Source organism: Vulpes vulpes, chromosome 6, assembly GCF_048418805.1.
Source record: "Vulpes vulpes isolate BD-2025 chromosome 6, VulVul3, whole genome shotgun sequence".
Taxonomy (NCBI): Eukaryota; Metazoa; Chordata; class Mammalia; order Carnivora; family Canidae; genus Vulpes; species Vulpes vulpes.
In genome coordinates, this window is record NC_132785.1 from 30,738,445 (window position 1) to 30,760,162 (window position 21,718).

At 41.0% G+C, this 21,718-nt stretch overlaps 2 protein-coding genes across 33 annotated transcripts in view; one reads left to right on the forward strand and one right to left on the reverse strand.

Annotated features, from left to right (window-relative positions):
• Positions 1 to 6,805, reverse strand: part of MYCBP2 (MYC binding protein 2) — a 266,736-nt gene extending 259,931 nt beyond the window's left edge. For all 24 annotated transcript variants that reach the window (XM_072760790.1, XM_072760789.1, XM_072760784.1 and 21 more), the window contains exon 1: positions 6,192 to 6,805. In XM_072760790.1, the coding sequence (XP_072616891.1) occupies positions 6,192 to 6,493 (302 nt within the window). In that variant the 5' untranslated portion in view covers positions 6,494 to 6,805. The remainder of the gene's footprint in view (positions 1 to 6,191) is intronic.
• SCEL (sciellin) overlaps positions 6,774 to 21,718 on the forward strand; it is a 294,897-nt gene continuing 279,952 nt past the window's right edge. For 5 of the 9 annotated variants that reach the window (XM_072760822.1, XM_072760832.1, XM_072760807.1 and 2 more), the window contains exon 1: positions 6,898 to 7,019. The gene's annotated coding sequence lies outside the window, so the exon portion shown is untranslated. Of the gene's footprint in view, positions 7,040 to 21,718 lie in introns of all 9 variants that reach the window. The other 4 variants (XM_072760824.1, XM_072760813.1, XM_072760800.1 and 1 more) reach the window with 4 other exon arrangements.

Genomic DNA, 21,718 nt, shown 5'->3' on the forward strand with positions numbered 1-21,718 from the left:
AGCTAGGACTAATTTATTTCATTTCTACCTACCAATATAACAACAAAGCAGTTTTTGCCTTAAAATGTGTTTATATAGGATTCCATAGATAAAAGAGCTATATGAAACAAATTATTACCTAATCACAAATATAGATATATAAATTCTAATTTCCCAATCCCATATAGAAGAGCTATATGAAACAAATTATTACTTAATCACAAATATAGATATATAAATTCTAATTTCCCAATAAAATCTAATTTCTCAATCCCACATCACTTACTAAAATACTCCTACAATGTCTCTTTATAGCTCAAAACCATCAATGTCTACTAAATAAAATCTAATTTTTACCTTAGTGTTCAAGCTACCTTACCCTCTCTAAAGCCTCCCTCTCCAGAATGAACTCCCACTACTCTCCCTCATAACACCTACAAGATCCCTCTAACAGAATTCTTACCATTACCTGCACACAAACTGTGCTTTCTTGCCTTTTACTCATGCTTTCATGCCAACCCAGAATACCAATTCCTTTAACACTTTTCTAAGTACTTGCCTTTGTATTTTTCACCATTTCCCAAACAATAAACTCAAATACAGAAACTATGTTTTATAAATCTTTATAGGGCCAATGGTTAGCACCAAGGAATAATCCCTGAACCTTTGTTGGATTAACTGGCTACTTAACCTCTTAAAACCAAAATCCCATGCATCTGAGATAAAGCAGCTGAAGGAACTAAGTGGGTTTAGCTTAGAGAAGAAAAGCAACTCCCCATTTTAACCATAATCTCCTCTATTGCTTCCATTTTGCTCTTCTACCACTTCAACCCACAGCCCCTGAGTCCTCTTTATCTCCCAGTCTATCAGTTCCCTCCTTGGCATCACTTTCCTTTTTACCAAAAGATCAATGTCATCAAAAACTTTCACTTTCTTTTTTTTCTTTTGTCTCCGATCACATTTTAATCTTGAACTAACTCAACCAACAGTTTTTCTCATTTTGTTGTTGAGTAGGAAAACTTAAAAATATTATGCTGACTGAAATTTTATATATATAATTTTAATAATAACAGCAGCAGCAGCTGACATTTAGTACTTACCCTGCATAGGCAACAATGTCCTTTTAATAACCCTATAAGGTTACAGGTAAAGAAACAGACAAAGAAATGCTAATTAATTTGCCCAACTTAGATAGAGAAAGGTAGAACTGGGATTTGAACTCAGGAGGTCTGCTTCTAAGGCAGATTTAGCCATTGTGCTATATAGTTCTTCTCAAATGTGATGCTATTTTGCCATTCTCACTTAGACTTGATCAAACATTCCTTTACTAATTTCCAATCCTCCCTCTTTCCCCAAGTTAATGTCCTAATTTTGACTGGTTCATTCATTCAAAAATATACTTAGTGAGTCGATGAATAAATGAAATCATTCTTTTCACATTCATTACAATCACTGAAACCAAAAATAAGAGTAAGACATGATCTTTGCCTCTTCTTTAATTCCTCAAACTCCATCTGCCCCTTCACTCTCAAAAGAAATCAATAATATTTAATAGCACTTAATGTGCCAAACACTTTACATATATGGATTCATTTAATCTACAAAGCAGTTCTCATTATCATTATCCCCAGTCTATGTATAAGCAAAATAAACAAATGGGACTACATCACAATAAAAAGCTTCTGGACAGCAAAGGAAACTATCAATAAAATGAAAAGGCAAACTACAAAATGCGAGAAAATATTTGCAAACCACCTATCTGATAAGAGGTTAATATTCATAATATATAAGGAACTCATACAACAGCAGAAACAAATGATAATAATCATTCAGTTTATTAATTGAATTGTCCGTTTTTAACGGACAGAGGACCTGAAAAGACATTTTTCCAAAGACACACACAGATGGCCAACAGGCACATGAAAAGATATTCATTATCACTAATCATTAGGGAAATGTGAATCAAAACCACAATGAGATTATTACCTCACAACTATTAAAATGGCTATAATCAAAAAGATAAAAAATAATAAGTATTGGCAAAGATGTAGAGAAAAGGGAACCCTATGCACTGTTGATAGAAATGTAATTTGGTACAGCCATTATGGAAAACTGTATGGAGGTTCCTCAAAAATTAAAAAATAGAGCGATCATATGATCCAGCAATTCCACTTCAGGGTATTTATCCAAAGGAAATGAAAACACTAACCCAAAAACTGTATTCCATGTTTGTTGCAGCATTATTCACAATAGCCAAGACATGGAAGTAAACTAAGTGTCCATCAATGGATGAATGATAAAGGAAATGTGGTATGTATGTACATACATATATATATACACATATACATAAAAACATACACATGCCACATACACACACACACACATCCCACACACACAGTGGAATATTATTCAGCCATAAAAAAAAGAAATCTTGCCATTTACAACACTGTAGATGAATCTTGAGGGCATTACCCTCAGTAAAATAAGTCATACAAAAACAAATACCATACCATTTGGTGCCCGCCTTCGGCTCAGGGCGTGATCCTGGAGACCTGGGATCAAGTCCCATATCGGGCTCCTTGCATGGAGCCTGCTTCTCCCTCCGCCTGTGTCTCTGCCTCTCTGTGTGTGTGTGTGTGTGTGTGTGTGTGTGTGTCTCATGAATAAATAAAATCTTTTTAAAAAAATGTACAGCACGGTGACTATCATTAATAATATATATCTGAAAGTTGCTGAAAGTAAATCTTGTGAGAGTTCTCATCACAAGAAAAAAAAAAGGAACTGATAAATGTTTATGCTTATTATGGTGATCACTTCACAATATATACCAAAATGGAATTATTATGTGATACACCTAAAATTAACAATGTTATATGCCAATTATATTACAATAAAATTTTTTTAAATTTGAAACAAATATATTATATGCCCAAGGTCACACAGCTAAAAAGTGGTAGAGCCAGAATTTAAAACCAACCTAGCTTCAGAGTCCAAGCGCTTAACCACTTCACTAAAATGCTATCAAAGTCACTGACTCCATTAGGCTTCTATCCCTCAACTACCCCACAGGACATGTAAAATATAATCCATAGTAATTAATTCATTCAACACTGACATAACTCATTTGCCTTATTTTTGTTACTTGAACACAACCTTGTTCCCATCTCAGAGCCTTTATAATTTCCTAAAACACTCTTCCTCTAGATCTGCCTTACCACCATTATGATTCAGATTCAACTTAAATCTTGAGACCTGTCCTAAACACCTTAATATAGCTCCCCACTATAAATCATCTATCACATGAAATCAAATTCTTTTATAGTTACTTATCAATACCTGAAACTACCAGTTATTTATTTGTCCCCACTAGAGTAGAAGTTCCAAGAGAGTAGAGACCTCATCTATTTTGCTCACTGGTACATCTTCAGCACATAAAACAGAGCCTGATACACAACAGACACTCGGTATTTCACAAAATGGATGCCAAAGTTTGTGCTATACGTTGAGATTACGAGAATGAATAGGATTCAGTTCTTATCCTCCATAAACTCTAGTCTTTATAAATACTTAACTCCTCCCTTTCTATAATAAAGGAAAATTAGCCTTTAATTTTTTTAAACTGCTAACTTCTCCACTTGACATCTTAAACCTGTCCCTGAGTCAGGGACTTCTTTGACCTCTCTCTATTAATTAAACCCTCGCTCACTTCTTTAATTTCTCCTCCTCCACTTACTGATAATTTCCCACCCACTCTCCCATATTTGAATATCCTTCCCTCAACTCTGCAATTCCCTGTTACCACCAACATCTCTCAAAGACTCCTCATATCTCTCTATGACCACTTCCTTAAAAGTTATCAGTGACCTGGAAAGTGCTTTCACTTTTTTTAAGGATTTAACACTGAAGACTTTCAATCTTTCTTAAGACCAGAGGTGCCACTGTCTCACAGCTGTCTTAATTTTTTCATCTTTTCAGCTTTCTTCACTGTCTCCTTTCTCTCACATCTTTTATTTTTTTTCTCTCACATCTTTAAATTTGAAGCTCACTAGGGCTTCATACTCTGCTCTTGCTCCATTCTATGTCTCTGAAATATTTCATCTTCTAGTGTCCCTATTCAAATAATTATACCATTCATTCACAACCTAAATCCTAGTTCCACTTGCCCAGTCATATTTAACAAAAATGTGATTGAATTCTTATGCAAATCCTCAATAAAGGATTAAGCAGCTCACTTAGATAAAATAATGTGAACTAAAATAAGCAATAATGTTCTGAATAAGCACTAGAAGGCAATATTACACAACTTAAGCCTGGTTTCCATGACTACTTTTTGAAATATTTCAACTAATTCTTCCATTAATTGTAATTGACAGTTTGTACAAAAATGGATCAATGATCAAAAATCACTAATAAATGCCATATATGCAATTATTCTATATTAATTTTGTCTAAAACTGCTAATATGGTTCTAGATACACAAAATTGTATTATTACACAAGTATACTAGTAGAAAGTTAAAATAGGAATTTCAGTCACAAATTAGAAGTCTGGAACAACATACAAAATAAATTCTTTGAGGGAGGTTTGTAAAAATGTACCTAGAGTGACATAATTCAGACTCAAAGCTCAAAATTATACCTATCAGAGCAAACTGTCCATTGAGGTTTTGTGCTGTTTTCAAAAATATGATCAAGAAATAGATTTGTGTCATTGTGGTCTTCAGTTTAGATAGCAAAAGGTAGTTACATATGTTTATATCCATATGATAAACTGCTCAATCCTGTAAACAATTAGACATGAGAAGACTGGTTTACCCAGAAAAAGTGTGAACAAAGCTCCATCTTCACAATTCTGCAATAGATAAGAACCCTAGTACACAATGGTAAACTACAAATACCTGACTTAACAGCCTAGTCCCTTTCATAATGAAAGGACATCTTGTTATTGCCTAAGACACTGCACATTCAATAAATACAGTAAGCTCTGTAGCTTATTTGACAAAATACTACTATGCTTTCCCCATGTGTTGCAAGAAGCTGTGAGGAAAAAAAAAAAAAAAGATGAAGCCAACTCCCAATTACCACTGTCAAAGCCAAGCTGGTGAAACAAGTCAGTCATCATCCTTCAGGGTATGTGGCATGTGAGGACATGGAAAAGAAAACAATAGGACAGCCCTCAGCAAAAAGACACCCACATTTTAAGAAAAAGAAAATGAAAGTGATTTAAAATCTACATCAAGAAAGATGAAGATGCAGGGAGCCTAGGAAGAGATGTAGGAGCTACTCAAATTTTCTAGTTGGTGGCAGCTAAACACTGTATAAGCAGTCATATTTCGAAGTTCTATAGCTTTCCCCCTTTCCCCACAAAACCCCCTTGGCCCCCAATACCCTAAAGCCTATAAGTGACAAGAGGAAACAGAACATAAGATAAAGGGAAATGGCTGATAGGACGTCAGAACACAAGTGCAGCTGCAATCACATCTCCAGAATACCAAAAGGTCCAGTTATCAAAGTACAGCCCTAAAAATCTCCATCAGGCACCTTTCACATCCACATAAATCTCCATCTGCATCTCCTTTGCATAAATCTCTTTAAAACTCCATGCTTTATACAACAGCATGATTATCTAAAACTACATATATATATATACATATATATATAACACTACCCTTAACCTATACCATTGCTCCCCTTAGTGAAAGGCAGATTTTTTTTTTAAGGGAGGTGGAAAGTGGAGGATGGAATATCTTGGCGGGGGGGGGGGGGGAGGGAGCGGCGAGGGATAAGATACGTGCAAATACCATTGCGGCAGAGATACTGGAAACGCCACTTCCCTCACCGCTCTTGGAAATTCTCTCCGTGCAATGCCTTCTCGCCCTCTACCAATTCCCTCCTCCTTCCTCAACAATACACACACACACACACACACACACACACACACACGTGTCATAACCGACCGGCACCATCACCTTTTCTAACATCACATGCTTACCTCCCTCCCACTCTCGCTGACCCCCTACAAAGACAGTCACACGCACTGGGCAGAAATTGTTGCCACCGCACCCTCCTCTCTCCGTTAAGTGCTTCCACCACCCAAGCGCCAAGCGCTCGGTAAACGGGTACGCAGGCACACATGCATGCTCTTCTACATGCATACACGCGCATGCACGCACACACATGCGGCGTGGCTCGAGAAGGCCACCGGAGACGCACCTGGAGGCTGGGTGTCCGGCGCTGCTGCCCCCCTGGTCCCTGTCACTGAGCGCAGCTGTGTAAATCCTCCGGTAGCGGTCGGCCAGGGCCCGGCCTGACAGCAGCAGCTGGTAGTGACCCCGGGAGTCCGCGGCCGGCAGCCCCAGCCCCAGCCCCGCGGCAGCCACGGAACCCTCGGGAACCGGCATGAACAGCGCCCCCGGCGCCGGGGAGGAAGAGAAGGTGACGGCTGGGAAGAAGCCGTCCCCGCCGGGCCCCGAGGAGGCGGCGGCGGGGGAGGCGGTCGCCGAGCACATCATCATCCTCGCCGCCGCCGCCGCCTCGTCCCTGCGGGCCGGGCAAGCAGACACGCGCGCGCACACACAGCCCTTTTCCGACGACGACGGCTCCGGCGGCGGCCTCTCGCTCCCGCGGCAGGAGACTACAAAGACAGCGTCCTCCTCCTTCTCCTCCGTCTTCTCCTTCTCCCCCCTGCGCCGTCCTCGCCGCTACTGGGGCCGCTCATCTAACCCCGCCACCTCGGGAGTGTGAGGAGGAGGCGGTGCCGCCGCTGCCGCCTCTGCCGCCGCCGCCACCGCCGGGGCTACCCGCAATGGGAAGCTGCCGGCCGCACTGGGCATGCGCCACTCCTCGCACATGCTCAGTAACCCCAACCCCTCTCCCTCCCCTCCCCCCCTCGCCACCACTCCCTCCGCCTCAGGCCTTTGGGTGTGGGGTGTTTGAGTTGTGCCGAGTCCGAAGGAAATCCGCTTCTCCGGGTTTTACTGGCAGCCTGAGGAAGAGTAAGGAAAGTGCTGAGAGGACTCAGCTACAGGCTCTTGGCTTCAGGTAATGGGGTTCCCCTCCAGGTGAGAGAACTTGGACCTGAGAGAGGGAATGTGTGTCCCACCCCCCGGCCCCCCCGTCAGAAAATGAGTGTTATGCATTTTTCGGCTACTTTTTCCTCAAAATGTGTGCTGCCAGCGTGAAGATGCACTGGGAACAGCGCTGGTTACTTTAGAATCAAAGGCAGAGAAGGCCAGCCAAATTAGTATCTCTCTGGTGATTTTATTTTGGATTTTTTATCATTAGGATTAAAATGGTTTTTACCTCGAAAAACAGGTAGTAAGCTAGTGCATTCTGAAAGTAGAATTCACAGATAAGACAGTAGAATTCACAGATCATTCACATTCCTAAATTCTTATTCTCAACATTGACATCAGAGCTAAACCTTAATGCAGTAGTACTTTCCTTACATATTACCTGACCCCTTAGAGCGCACTCTTATCTCTTGACAGCGGCCACTTAATGGCTTATCTTTTTCTGCCCAGACTTAACATTATTAGAGATAATTCTTGAAAATGACCTGAAGCTGTTAATTGTGACTGTGTGCAACATCTGAAAATGTCATTATCTACCAAAGATCTTATCCTTTTATCTATTAAAATGTAACATTTGCTGAGTCCCTTGTGCCAAGCCATTCTACTAACCCCTTAGAAGTAGGTGCTCTAGAAATGCATGTGCCAAGAAACCCTGATTCCTAAGTGTTTTTCTACTTGACTCTCAATTTGAAGAGTTTGGCTAATTTATACTCCTGAAAAAAATCGTTTCCTCGTCCTGTCAAAATAGTAGTATTTTCTCTATCTACTTACTAACTTTCTTTAAAAAGATTTATTAGGCAGCCCCAGTGGCTCAGCGGTTTAGTGCCACCTTCAGCCCAGGGTGTGATCCAGGAGACCCGGGATTGAATCCCATGTGGGGCTCCCCGTGTGGAGCCTGCTTCTCCCTTGGCCTGTGTCTGTGTCTCATTTAGGTCTCAAATGAAACCTAAAAAAAATAAGTAAGATAAAATCATGAATAAAATAAAAAGATTTATTTATTTATTTATTTATTTATTTATTTATTTATTTGAGAGAGAGCACAAGAGAGCCCACATGCACTTGCTTGTATTCAAGGGAGGAGAGAGGGAGGGCAGAGGGAATCTTCTAGCCCATTCCCTGTTCAGCCTGAGCCCTACAGGGGAGGGATGGGCTCTATCCCAGGACCCTTGAAGCCAAAAGAATGAGTCCATGCTCCACTGACTGAGCTACCCAAGCACCCCTCTACTTACTAGCTCTTAAGTCTATGCTTTCCATAAATATCTTTCAAAAAAAAAACAAACCCTTGTTTAGTGTTTTGAAAAATATAAACAAGGAGTGGAGACATGAATTAATTCTAGCTTTTTGTGGGGAGAGAGTGCTGAGGCAGTGCCTTTTACCTGGGGCTTTAATATATGGATGTCATTTTGATTTAAAAACAAAAAGAAAGCTACAAATGAAATAATGAAAACATGGGGGTACAAATGACTGGCAATGGGAAGTCATGGTATCTTTTAGCACTAGGAGTAGCCCTGTTAAAACAGGTCTTATACTAGTTTCCTCAACTATGAGCTCACAAACAAGAGCTTCTTGTTTATCTTTGTGTCTTCCTCAGCCCCTGTTCCAGAAACTGGCACATAGCAGGTCACCAGTAATTATTTCTTAAACTAAATTCCTGTCCTGATGCTTCAGCACAGTTACACACCTCAGTGTTGAGCAGGAAGCCTCACCCCCAACCCAAAAACAAGGTATAGAGGCAGTGAAGTACTAGGACAGTTAGTCACAGGCCTGAATAAGTAGGAGCTGCAGGCCTGGCTCTTGACTGTTGAGCAGCCAGCCAGGTAGCCAACAGGGCTCTGACAAACCAGAATTTAGATCCTGACTCTGCTCTTTTGTATGTATGTCTCTGGATCAACTTCATCCTATGAATAACGGTCAAAGTAATATTGCATGAGATTGTAGGAGGACTTCAAACATCTAGGGTGTCCACCTTGGCACATGGCTTTTGACAAACTGTAACACACAAGACAAAGCACTAGACTTTTCAGTGGGGACAGGAATGGTGTCTGTTCCCCCATATCATTCTCAGCTCCTAGCACAGGCTCTAGCTCTAAGCGGGAGGGAACCAGGTATTGGCTGAAGGAATGAATGAGCGTTGCCTGCCCAGAGAAGCATTTCCAGTTGGGGGGGGGAGGGGGGGGTAGGTAGTGGCTCGATGGGTCACGGTGCTCTAGGAGTTTCTAGGGGGGTACTGATCCATCCGCTGCATGGTTCTCAGAGTTCCTCCCACCCCTGAATTTCGCTCCAGTTTTCACCACTTGTTTCAGTCCCAGGCAGGCCCCTTCCTGAGCCTTCTGGGTGCACGCAAAACCCGGGAACTGGATAATCGCCTAGGAAACCCGTTGTCATCGAGCGGCGCAACTAGGCGTGCGCGGAGTCGCACACATGCTCACTTAGGTGGCGGAGAGTGGCGTTTCTGTGGCTGTTGGCCGCATTTCCTTCCACGGCAGCGGCAACGGCCGCTGCGCTCTAGACTGGTAGCCAGGGCCGCGTGTTTCCTCCTCCGCCACCTCTCCTTCCCGCCTGGGCGCCGCGCGCTCCCTGGGCGCTGCTACAGCTCCCTGCCGCGGCAGCTGCGCGCTGGGGAAGCCTCCCTGGGGTTGGCGGGGAACCGGACGCCTACCGGGGTCGAAAGGGCGTTTGGAGTCACCCTTAATTCCGCGGCCAAAGGGGCTGTGAGGGGTGGGTGGTCCCCAAGGCAAGTCGCGAGGGCCACCTGAGCCGTCGCTGCAGACGGCAGATGTGGGTTTCTCGCCGCGTGCAAAGCAAGAGTCCCCTCTGCACTACTACTGCATGCTTCACACTGCCTGTGTGTGTGCGTGTGTGTTTGCGGGGTGGGGTGGGGGGGCTCTTGTTATTCAAGAAAATGCAGCATGAGAGAATACAGGGGGATTTGCTTTTGTTTTTCCAGCCGCACCGAGCGCGGCTCCTGCACTTTCCGCGCTGCCATCTTAGCTTTATCTTCTGGCCAGGCTGGGCGTGTGTGTGCTTTGGTTTGCAGGGAGGGTGGGGGCCGTGGAGGGAGTACCGGGCGGGTTGGGTGTCAGAATTGGCTGGACCACACTTCAGGACACAATCGCCCCGCAAAGAATATTACATTGCACTAAGGCAAATCCTGGCCCTGACCCCTTTTATAAAGGAAACACATGCGTAGTATTTTTCAGTCGTTGTGGTTGGTAATCATGTTCATTTCTCAAAAGCATCTCTCCTCAACGATCGTGCAAGACTATGGCTTCATCTTTCATATATATGATCATAGATTTTTGTCTCTCCTTCCTACTTGAATTGCAAACCTGGGAATACAGTTTTCTGAACTCTTAGAATTTATGTATTTTTTGTACTTCATATCTTTAAGGATATGTTTTTTGGTGGTGGTTCTTTTTTTCTTTTTTTAAAGGAAGCCATCGGTGCTGATGTAGTAAATAACAGGCAGAAACCCTAAAGTGTATGTAAGAGGACAATGATTGATGTTGTTAGTTTCATTTAAAGGTTAATGTTGTGCTACAGCTATAAGATTACAAACACAGGAAGCATGTATGTTATGAAGAATATCAAGACTGCTGAAAATGCTATGGTCAAGTTAGGAGTTGGATTTGTTTCCCAAATTTGTACAACAGTATTGAACATTTAAAACGAAATTGATAGCTGAGACCATTTTAAAACAAACTTAGTAGCTAAGAACAATTTGGAAGAAAAAAATGCTCAAGTTTGAAGAGTGAATAAATATTTCACTCTTTGGTAACCTTCCCTTAAGGACCCATGATTCTACATTCTTGACAAAATGACTATGTGCACTTTAAAATGAAAATCATTTTATGTACATATTTAAATCTCTGAAATGAACAAAAAGGTTCAACATCACAATTTAAATTCTTTTAAACAAAAATTACATACTGGATCCCCTAGATATCTTGCCCTTTTGTTTTAAACAAATGTTATTTTTAAAGCATTGGAAGATTCACTAATTTGTAGGCATGAAGAGTTTATGCTTTTCTCTTTTTATTCATATTAGTTTTTAATGATACAAATTTAATGTCTACGTTTTCCTATAAATAAAAAATTTAGATGCTAGGGGGCTTGAGGTGTATATGGATATTTTCAGCCCTGAAAAAAATTATTCTAAATGTAAAGATATTCCTTGAAGTATGTGAAATTTAGTAATAAATATTTGAATGCAAGTCATATTTTAAGAATTTTATTGTTATGATGCATTTTAGACCAAAAGCTTTCACAAATGATAAAGTCATATAAAGTGTAACTCTTTGAAAGAGAAATGTAAGAACCTTGCATTTTAACCTTAAAAACTTCACTCTAGCTTATAAATTACTAAGTTGGCCAGTATTACTAAGGTTAGTTTAATAATTAAATCATATCTCCCTAAACCCTAATGGACTATTGAAATTCTTACACAATAGTAATTTTATCACATCAAAATCTCCTCAAAATATATTATTTTTAAAATACTTCTTGGCTGGAGCACCTGGGTGACTCAATTGGTTAAATGTCTGCCTTTGGCTCAGGTCGTGATCTCAGGTCCTAGGATGGAGCCCTATATAGGGCAGAGAGTCTGCCTATCCCTCTCTCTCCCTCTCACTCTACTCTCACTCTGTGCCCTCTCTCTCTCAAATAAATAAATAAAATCTAAAAATAAAAAGAAAAGAAAAGAAAGTTCTTGGCTAATTCAGATATCGAGATATATCTAAATGGCTCTAAAATTATTACACTAGATGTGATCTTACTTTAAAGACTTGTAATGTACCCTCATTCAGGCTATGTATTCTCATCAATAAAATGAGGTTAATAAGAGTACCTACTTTATTAAATTCTTTGAGGATTACATTAAATAATATATATGAAGGCCTTGCTTAGCACAGTGCCTGTGAGGAATAACTATTATTTTTAATAGTATGTATGGTCTCCCTTATTTGAGGTATGTCCCAGTCTTGTGCTAGAGGAAGAAACAGTTATACACTTTGAGTTAGATATATTTGGATTTAGAAGTATGTTTCTTAACAGAGTCCTTTTCACAAATACAGATATACTATATCTTGATATGATAAGAAGAATAGAATCCAAAGTTTACATGTTTCCCTAAAACACTCTGCTCTTGTATGATTTGTTAATTCACAAAACATATTGCTTACTTTCATTAAATTCAGGGAGTTTTTAGAATTCTAACTGATGGTTGCATTTTTGACACACAATAGTCAAAACAGATTATAGTTTCTTCTCAATTGGCTGATGGCTATGGTATACTTCTAGGGTCAAAAATTATATACCATCCATGGCTCACTTTCTCTGCTAATTTATCTGTAATTAACATCAAAGTCTTAGCCCCACCTAGTTCAACTTCCTGTTTTGATCAATATTTTTACTTTTATACTTTGAAAGTAAAAATAAGTTGACTTACTGGTTCTTCATAATTAATTATCTTAAAAAGATTTTTCCTCTTTTTATCACATCAAGTTTGGCTTCAAACTGGGCCAGAAGCTGTTTAAGTTTTTAAAACATATAATAGATGAAAAATAGTTCATGCTTTCCTAATTTTTGGTGACAGTATTTTCTTAGTTTAGTCAAAATAATCTTATCTGTATGAAGTCACATACTGGGAATGAAATTATGTGGTAGAGCAAAGACAACATTGTTTCTAGAGAAAAACTGTGGCTTCCACACAAGTATTCCTAAAGTCTACCTCTACATGCAGGTGGGATGGAGTACCAATAATTTGCTTATCTGTTCTTGAGTCCATTCTTCTCCCATTTCCCTGCTCTGCTCTGTACAGCAAGGGAATGAGTCTGCAAACTGTATTTCCTAGGCTCCTTTGCTAGCTAGCTTCAAGTTAGATTCAGCCAATGAAGTAAGACAGATGCTTCGAAGTCGGAAGAGGGGAGAAACCATGCCTCCCAACATCCAACCCCAGCCTCTCTTTCTGCTTAGGGCAACATCTCTGTGATTTAACTCCTGCTGGGCAACTTTTCCTTCCATGATCCAATTCTAGCCAAGTAACCTTTGTTGTAGAACTAGTTCTCATTGGGACCTGGTAATCTCCAGGAATCTGGTAATAGCATTTCCTCCTTTGGCCTCTCCAGCTCTAGGCATTATAGTGGCTTCCTGCAGATATCAATCCTTAGATGCCTTTGTCCTTCCTTGGGCTCTTCAGCTCCTTCACTACAGTTGCAATTAGTTCCTTATATTCAGTTCCCTCTCTTAATGACCTGGCATGCGCTCTTCTGTTTTCCTGTTTGGACCCAAGTGATACAAATAGTGTTCCATCCAAATAATAGACTTGATTTAGCTTCTCAGCCAAATGATGGCATTTTATCATCTCATATTTGGTCTGTAAAGCTTGTGCATCTGACCTCAGTCAGCAAAATAAAAACCTGATTTGAAAACAAAATTGATTAATTCGCCACACCCAGTCCAAATCCACCCCCATCCCCTTCCTTGCCTGCCTCTATTTTAAAGACTGGAAAAGGTGGAATATACTCTCTGTGAGCCTCTCCTGCATTTAGGGCTGGCTTTCGGATGCAACTCAAGCCAGCAAGTTCAAGGAAAATCTGTTCTTAATGCTTCTGTCTCTCCACCTTAAAAAATGGGCAGGATGGCTGACATCTGTAGCCATGAGACAAGAGGTAGGAGATAAAGGCCAAGAGCATCACTAACATTGGCCTTGAACTTAAAGAATCATTGAACAAAGTTTCAAACTTATTTTTATGCAAGAAAAAGAACTCTAAATGGTCTTAGCTGCTGTTAATGAAGTATTCTATTACTTATAGATTAAAATGTTCCTACTCAATACACCAGCTCCAACATCTGGTCAGAGTGTGATTTCCATCTAGCTTCTATGAGTAGTCTGCCTGAAAGAAGAAATATTTATGAAAAAAAAATAGTCAAAAGCATAAAAATCCACTCATTCCCATGGGTCCTAAATTTTCTTGCTTTATCCAGTCAAACATCAGAAAGTTCACTGAACTATATTTTATATCATGCCTTTGGATTTATTAATGATTTCTGCAGTGACATGCTTCCCCGATAACCTTCCAGATCTGAGACACTTATTCAGCACTTATTTGCTGCTGGGAGGGTTGACGGCTGGCTGCTGACAGATAAGTCCCTTTCATAAGTTACTCTTGGCTTTAGGGAGCAGTCTTAAGGTTCCACTCCATCCCCAGAAGGAGTCTGCATCAAATAACAGGTAGGTATGGTGTACAAAGATCTGGACCTCTGACCTTAATTCTGAAGAGCGATTCCAGCTCCAGAATTCTTCATGGGATTAGCTAAAGTCTTTGTTGCAACTGTATTTCTGTTCCATTTCTTTCTCTCTCTTGACCCATCCTACTTTCCTCAGTCATTCACAGGCAGTGTTGTTGAAAGCACTCTACAATAATCTTCCTGCATGTATGTCTCCATTTCTAAGTCTGTTCCCAGGGAAACTGACTTAAGTCATTTGGTATGAGGGGTGGTCTAAAAAAAGTGAACTTGAAAATGGATGTTGGAGCTTGATTATCCACTGGTTGGTTGGCAATGGGGATCCCATCTGTGATGGAGAGTGTCTAGAGTGACCCCATGATCTCCATTTCCTAATATACGTGCCCTTATATAAGCCTTTCCCCTTATGTGGGGTACGATCTGAAAATTTCCTCTAACCAATAGAATATGGCAAAAATGACAGGATGTGCACTATTACACATATGTGATTAAGTTAGTATTATATACTCCCTCCCATCTTACTAGGGCTTCCTCTTCCTTGCTGACCCAGAAGGATCAAGACTGCCATCTGTAAGCTACCACATGGAGAGTACAGAAGGCAAGGAGCTGATGGTAGCTCAATAAGGACTGAGTCCCTCAGTCCGGCAGCCAACAAGGAACTGAATTCTGTCCAAAACGATATGGCTTTGGAAGTTGTTCCTTTCTCAGTTGAGTCTCAGATGAGATTGTAGCCCCAGCTGACACTTTGATTGCAGTGTTGCAGAGGACAGAGCTAAGCCATGCCCAGTCTCCTAATGTATAGAAACCAGAAACCATCAGTAAGTACGTGATAGTCAACCGTTAAGTTCATGACAATACAATTATGCAGCAACAAAAAAAATAACAGACCATCACTGGTAGGGTGAGCATGATAACCCTGAGATGGGTAGAACTGTGTGATTGCTGAAACTTTCACTAGAGGTGAACTAAAATGGGATTGTTGCAGATGGAATGCACTTGTAGGTGAAATAGCCCAAGCTTTTGAGAGGCTTAAGGAAAATGTTCATTATATAGACAATGGAACTAGATTGCTCTTGCTGAGCACCATAGATGTACTAGCAAGAGCAATGAAATGCTGAAAGTTAGGGTTCCAGTAGTTTGAGGCATGTCAGACATCTCCTACAGAGTAAAGGGTAAATTATCATATCTCACACTTCCTACCACAAAGGAAGGACAATGCTTGCTAGGCTTTTCTGAGTCCACAGGCATAATATTTACTTGAGAATATTGCTCTGACACATTTCCTGAATGACACAGATGGCTGCCAGCTTTAAGTACTGCCCAGAACAGTAAAGGGCTCTGCATCATCTCTTCACTATGGAGAGAGCAGGGTTACTTCTTTCTATGATATTATATATATCAGTGATGGGGAAAGATGCTATAGAATGGGAAATTTCCATGGGAAAATCAAAAGAGAAGTACAGAGGTTCTGAAACAAGCAAAAAACAAAAACAAAAAAAAACCTCCCCAAAAACAAAAAACAAAAAACTTTTAGCAAAAAAAATCATACACTAGGGACACCTGGGTGGCTCAGTGGTTGAGTGTCTGCTTTTGGCTTAGGGTGTGATCCCAGAGTCCCAGGACCGAGTCCCACATTGGGCTTCCTGCATGGAGCCTGTTTCTCCCTCTGCCTGTCTCTCTGCCTCTGTGTGTGTGTGTGTGTGTGTGTGTGTGTGTGTGTATCTAATGGATAAATAAATAAAATCTTTTTTATTTTTTTTTATTTTTTTTAATTTTTTTTAATTTTTTTTTTTTTATTTATTCATGATAGTCACACACAGAGAGAGAGAGAGGCAGAGACACAGGCAGAGGGAGAAGCAGGCTCCATGCACCGGGAGCCCGACGTGGGACTCGATCCCGGTTCTCCAGGATCGTGCCCTGGGCCAAAGGCAGGCGCCAAACCGCTGCGCCACCCAGGGATCCCAATAAAATCTTTTTTTTTAAAAAAAAAAATCATACACTATAGAAAAAATGGCTTCTGGCAGGCTATTTGAACCCTGAGACAGAGTACCTCACCATGAGATGTCAAGTTGTTGAACTGCCTATTAGGAGCTAAGTTTTATCAGACCCACTAACTCCTAAGGTCCAGTAGGCCCAGCAAAACCTACGGTTGGAATATGTAATATATCCAGGATTGGGCATGAGCAGGGCCAGAGCACAAGTAAACTGACTGATGTGTGGTCAGACTCCTACATTCACAACTATTATTGCATTATTGCACTGATACATGCCTCTAAGCTCAAACAATATGGCTGAGTGGGATTATGGAGCCCCTTAAGACTGGATGGAGTAAAAAGGCTGAGCTTGGTTCAAGCATAGGTTGATTTGGTAAGTAGGTGCAAGCTGAAATGAACTGCTGCTACACTATGATCTAATAGTAGTGAGGAAAAATCCTCCCAATGGTTCACACTTCATGTACTGTCCATGTCATACATTTTGTACTTAAAGAACAGTGGCCTGAAATAAGACTCATAGACACTGGCAGATGGCTTTGGTAATTGGTAGTAGAAACTGGAAGTAGAAAGATTGAAAGATTGGGGAGAAGGAGGGTTGTGGAAGAGACATGTGAATGGACCTATGGGAGTGAGCACAAAGTGGTAGTCTGAATCAAATCACATGGTGATGCCTATCAGAGAACATCCCATTATGGTAGAGACAATGAATGACCACATAGACTGGATGGATTCCAACAGTTGATATTTGCTAGCTTCTGCTTTTGTCTACCTCTTTGGGGGCACAGGGAACACATGCACAGAGTAGCCATGGTGCAGAGATGGAAGTTATGCATGGAGCTTATAGTTCTATGCCTTAACAATGTTGATTTAGCTACCGCAACAGACAAATGTACAACCTGCCAGTAAAAGAGACCAACAAACACTAAGCTGATACAGCACAATCCCTGAAGAAGACCAACCAGCCACTTGCAAGAAAATTGATTATATTACACCCTATAAAGGCCAGTGATTCAATTTGGATGGGAGTGATACATATTCTGCTGTGGATTTGCCTTCCCTGCACACATTGGCCAAACCATTACCTGAGGGTAACAGAGTTCTGTTTCTAGATATGGGGTCCTGAAAGGCTTGTGTCATCCCAGGGGGTTCCCTTTATAGTAAGTGATGTGTGGCAGTAGATATATGTAGTAGACTGAATTATGAACCTCCTCCAAAATTATCTACATTATAATCCTTAGAGCCTGTGAATATGTTACCTTACATGGCAAAAGGGACTTTGCAGATATGACCCTTAGATGAATAGTATCCTGGATTATCCAGGTGAGTCCAATGTAATCATAAGAGCTCCTTTTGGTAAGATTTATTTATTTATTTTAAGAAAAGGGGTGCAGGGAAGAAGGGAATCTCCAGCAAACTCCCTGCTAAGTGCAGAGCCCCATGTGGGACTTTCACAACCCCAAGATGACCTGTGCCGAAATCGAGTCAGCCACTTAACCAACTGAGCCACCCAGGCCCCCAACAAGATTCTTATAAAAAAGAGGCACAGGGTACCTGGGTGGCTCAGTCAGCTAAGCATCTGCCTTCGGCTCAGGTCATGATTCTGGAATTGAGCCCTACATCAAGCTCTCTGCTCTTCAGGGAGCCTGCTTCTCTCTCTTCCTTGCCTACCACTCTACCTACTTATGTGCACTCTCTTTCTTCCTCCCTCTCTTTGTCTCTCTATGAAATAAATAAATACAATCTTAAAGGAAAAAAAAAGAGACAGGATGGTCAGACTAGGAGAAGGTAATGTGACAATGAAAACAGAGTCAGAGAAGATGTGATGACAAGGAGAGGAGATAGATTTAAAGATGCCTTGCTGCTGGCTTTGACTGTGGGGGGAGGGCCATAAGCCAAAGAATACTGGCAGCCTCTAGAAGCTGGTAAAGACATGGAAACGAAGTCTTCCCTGGAGCCTCTACAAGAAATATAGTTCTGCCAACATCTTGATTTTAGGACTTCTGACCATCAGTAATGTAAGATAGTAAATCTGGTCTATTTTAACTTAGCCACATGGCCTGAGAAGGTCATGGTGACTAGGGGCCCAGGACTCTCAGGAATGAGTGTGGGTGACTCTAACAAGATATGCCACCTAGACTAGCAGAGGTTCTAGCTGAAGGTAAGGGAGACCTAGGACAGGTGGGGAGGAGGGTCATTATGAATTTCCGTGGTAGCAGTGAGACTCTTTGTAGCAACAAGGACTGTGGTTTATCCTACTTATTTTCCTCTTTTAGGTTTCTGCAGGAAAAAAAAAAAAAGAGACAACCCAGAACCCTATATATGGGGTGAACTCTTTAGAGAAGTAAGTAAGATTGAGCAATGTTAGGAGTGAGGTGAAATGGATATTATAAGCTATTGCCCTGATTGATTGCCCTTTGTGATTGAGTCACTCACCTCCCTGCGGTCAGACGTGTTGGCTGCTGACAGCTCACAGCTGAGCCTTCCTTCCTTTGAGTGTTGTCCTCAGCAGAAGATTATTGCTTGGACCATGGTTGTCTCCCCTCCTTGATATGCATTTTGTTTGAGTGACTTAACATTGCAGTGGCACAAGACCCTAGCCTTATCCTTAATTTGGGAACAACTCTCCAGGTCATCCTAATTCCTTAGCTCTCTGTGGGTTGGCTGATGCTTCTCAACTGATCCTTGGTTCAACTTCTCCCTCTACCTAAACTTGCTTTCTTCATTTCTTTACAGGTTTTATTCCTAAGTATGCTCTCTAAGAAGCTTCCTGCATGCAAGTTCTTATTTCAGATCTGATTTCTTGGGGAATTTAAACTAAGACAGTTACTGTGATTAAAATATGCAAAATTTGTCATTACATTTGCTTGAAATATTGATGGCATTATTCATGACATGCCATGTTCTAAATTTTTTCTTATACTTAAGTACTCAAAAAAATTACTTTCCCTAAAACCTACTTTTTTTTTTTTAGTGAATAAAAATGTCTAATTGATCACGATTCCCTTTACAGTTGGCTTCTGAGAACAGTAAATTTGGTATTTGCTACAGTCCTTTCTCAGGTTCTGATTTAAAAAATCATTTTAAAAATTTGCAGCAAATGGAAACAAAAACTTATCTTTATTACACAAATGGCTAAGCAAGAGGACAGAGTTTAATATAAAGCCGAAAAACCTCTTTTTTGAACCCCAGATATTAACAGTTTTAGCCATCCACTTACTTTATTTTTTGTTTTTTTTTAAGATTATTTATTTATTTATTCATGACACACACACACACACACACACAGAGAGAGAGAGAGAGAGAGAGAGAGAGAGAGGTAGAGACACAGGCAGAGGGAGAAACAGGCTCCATGCAGGGAGCCTGACGTGGGACTCGATCCCGGATCTCCAGGATCAGGCCCTGGGCTGAAGGCAGCGCTAAACTGCTGAGCCACCCGGGCTGCTCAATCCACTCACTTTAATACTGTCAGAGTAGTCCTCCTTTCATGATAGGGAAGAGATTGTACTCTCTGAAGGATGGAAGGAACTGGTGCATACCCAATTTCTGCTTCCTAACTCAACAATGAGGTAAGGTACTGTTCCTTCCCAATCCATCCATCTTCTATCATCATTGTTTTTCCTGATGGTAGGACATTTTAGGCACCATGAGCAAAAGACATCAGTTGTAGGTGGAAAAGACAGCACCTGTTGTAGCTCAGCATGACCTGTTGAGGCCTCAGCTAAGGCAGTCAGCATAGAGGACAGAGGACTGTTCAAGAGGTAAGATGCATAGTAAAAAATGATCTAATGTGGAGACTGAGAGATATGGAGGATCCTAATGAGTCTCCTAGATTCTGGGTAGATAATGGTGTCATTCACTAAGATAGGAATCCAAGAAAAGAGGCTGTTTTGGGACAGGAGATTAAGAGTAATGTTTATCTTTTCTAACATATTTCTTGGTCTGAAAATAATTTAAAAGAATGCTTTTAGAGAATGTGATCACTCCCCAACTTACACATATTCCTCTGTCATTGATTTTTGGTTTGGTCCATTCTATTCTCTACACAGCTATCATTTTTTAAAACTGTAATATATGCAATGAAATATTATCCAGCAATAAAAATGAACACATGCTACGACATGGGTGGACCTTGTAGATGTTATACTAAATGAAAGAAGCCAGACACAGAGACCACATATTGTATGATTCCATTTACAGGAAACATCTAGAATAGGCAAATCCATTGAAACAAGTATATTGTGGTTGCCAGTGGCTTGGGAAAGAAGGGGGATGGAGAGGGACTGCTTAACAGGTATGGTATTTTGGGGAATATGGGGGGATGTGATGAAATTATTCTAGAATTAGATAATGTGAATGATTACACAACTGGGCAAACATACTAAAACCCACTCAATTGTACACTTTAAGAGGATGAATTTTATGGTATGTGAATTATATTTCAATAGAACTTATTTTTAAAATCTGCTTCAAATCCTTCAGTGATTTTGTATTAGAACAACTAAAGCTAGCTGCTACCACAGACAATCCTCATGAGCTGCTTATTCTCTTTACCCTTCGGAGCTGTTCTACTACCTTCCCTGAACAGCTTTGTGCCCCAGGAGGCTAGAGCACCAGTGCACTGCATCACCTGGGCTCTCCTAAGGCTGAATTCTGATTGGGTTTGCCCAATTGGGGGCACCCTCTCAGGAGACTGAAAAACAGGAGAAAAGGCAGGTCAAGGTATTTTTATGGCTCTTCCCCCTTCTTATGGCAGTGGCAATGTCCCTTTGTGACTGGAGTTCCTGATGGGCAGTTCCTCCTTCTTGGCACCAGCTCTCAGGGCTCTGATAACTCTACTTCCTTGCTGCCTTTTCAGCTGTAGGAATAGGAACAGCTTCTTGACTCCCATGTTTCTTCCCTTACCCTGTCCATACCTCTGAAAGGATTTCCTTCCTTAAAGTCTTTTAATTTGGGGCGCTTGAGTGACTTGGTTGAGTGTCCTGACTCTTGGTTTTGGCTCAAGTCATATCTCAGGGTTATGGGATTGAGCCTCAAGGCAGGCTCTGCTTAAGATTCTCTCTCTCTCCCTCTCTCTGCTTCTCCACCCCACCATTTGGGCTTGCACAGAAGATCTGCTCTCTATCTCTCTAAAATAAATAAATAAATAAAATATTTTTAAAAAAATCTCTTCACTTGAACCATCTGGGGTAATTTGTTTTCTTGTAGAATTCTGATTGATAACCCCCAAACCTCACAGGCTTAACACAATAAAAGTTTACTCCTCAGATACACATTTACTCCTCACACATTTGATACAAACCCGATAGATTTCTTTTGCTATCTGGACCTTATAACCTCCAACACAGGGCAGGAAAAGAGGGAATTAAAAGATTGCAGGGGATGCTCTGTAAGGCCAGGCTGATATCTATCCCACCTACATCCAATGCCC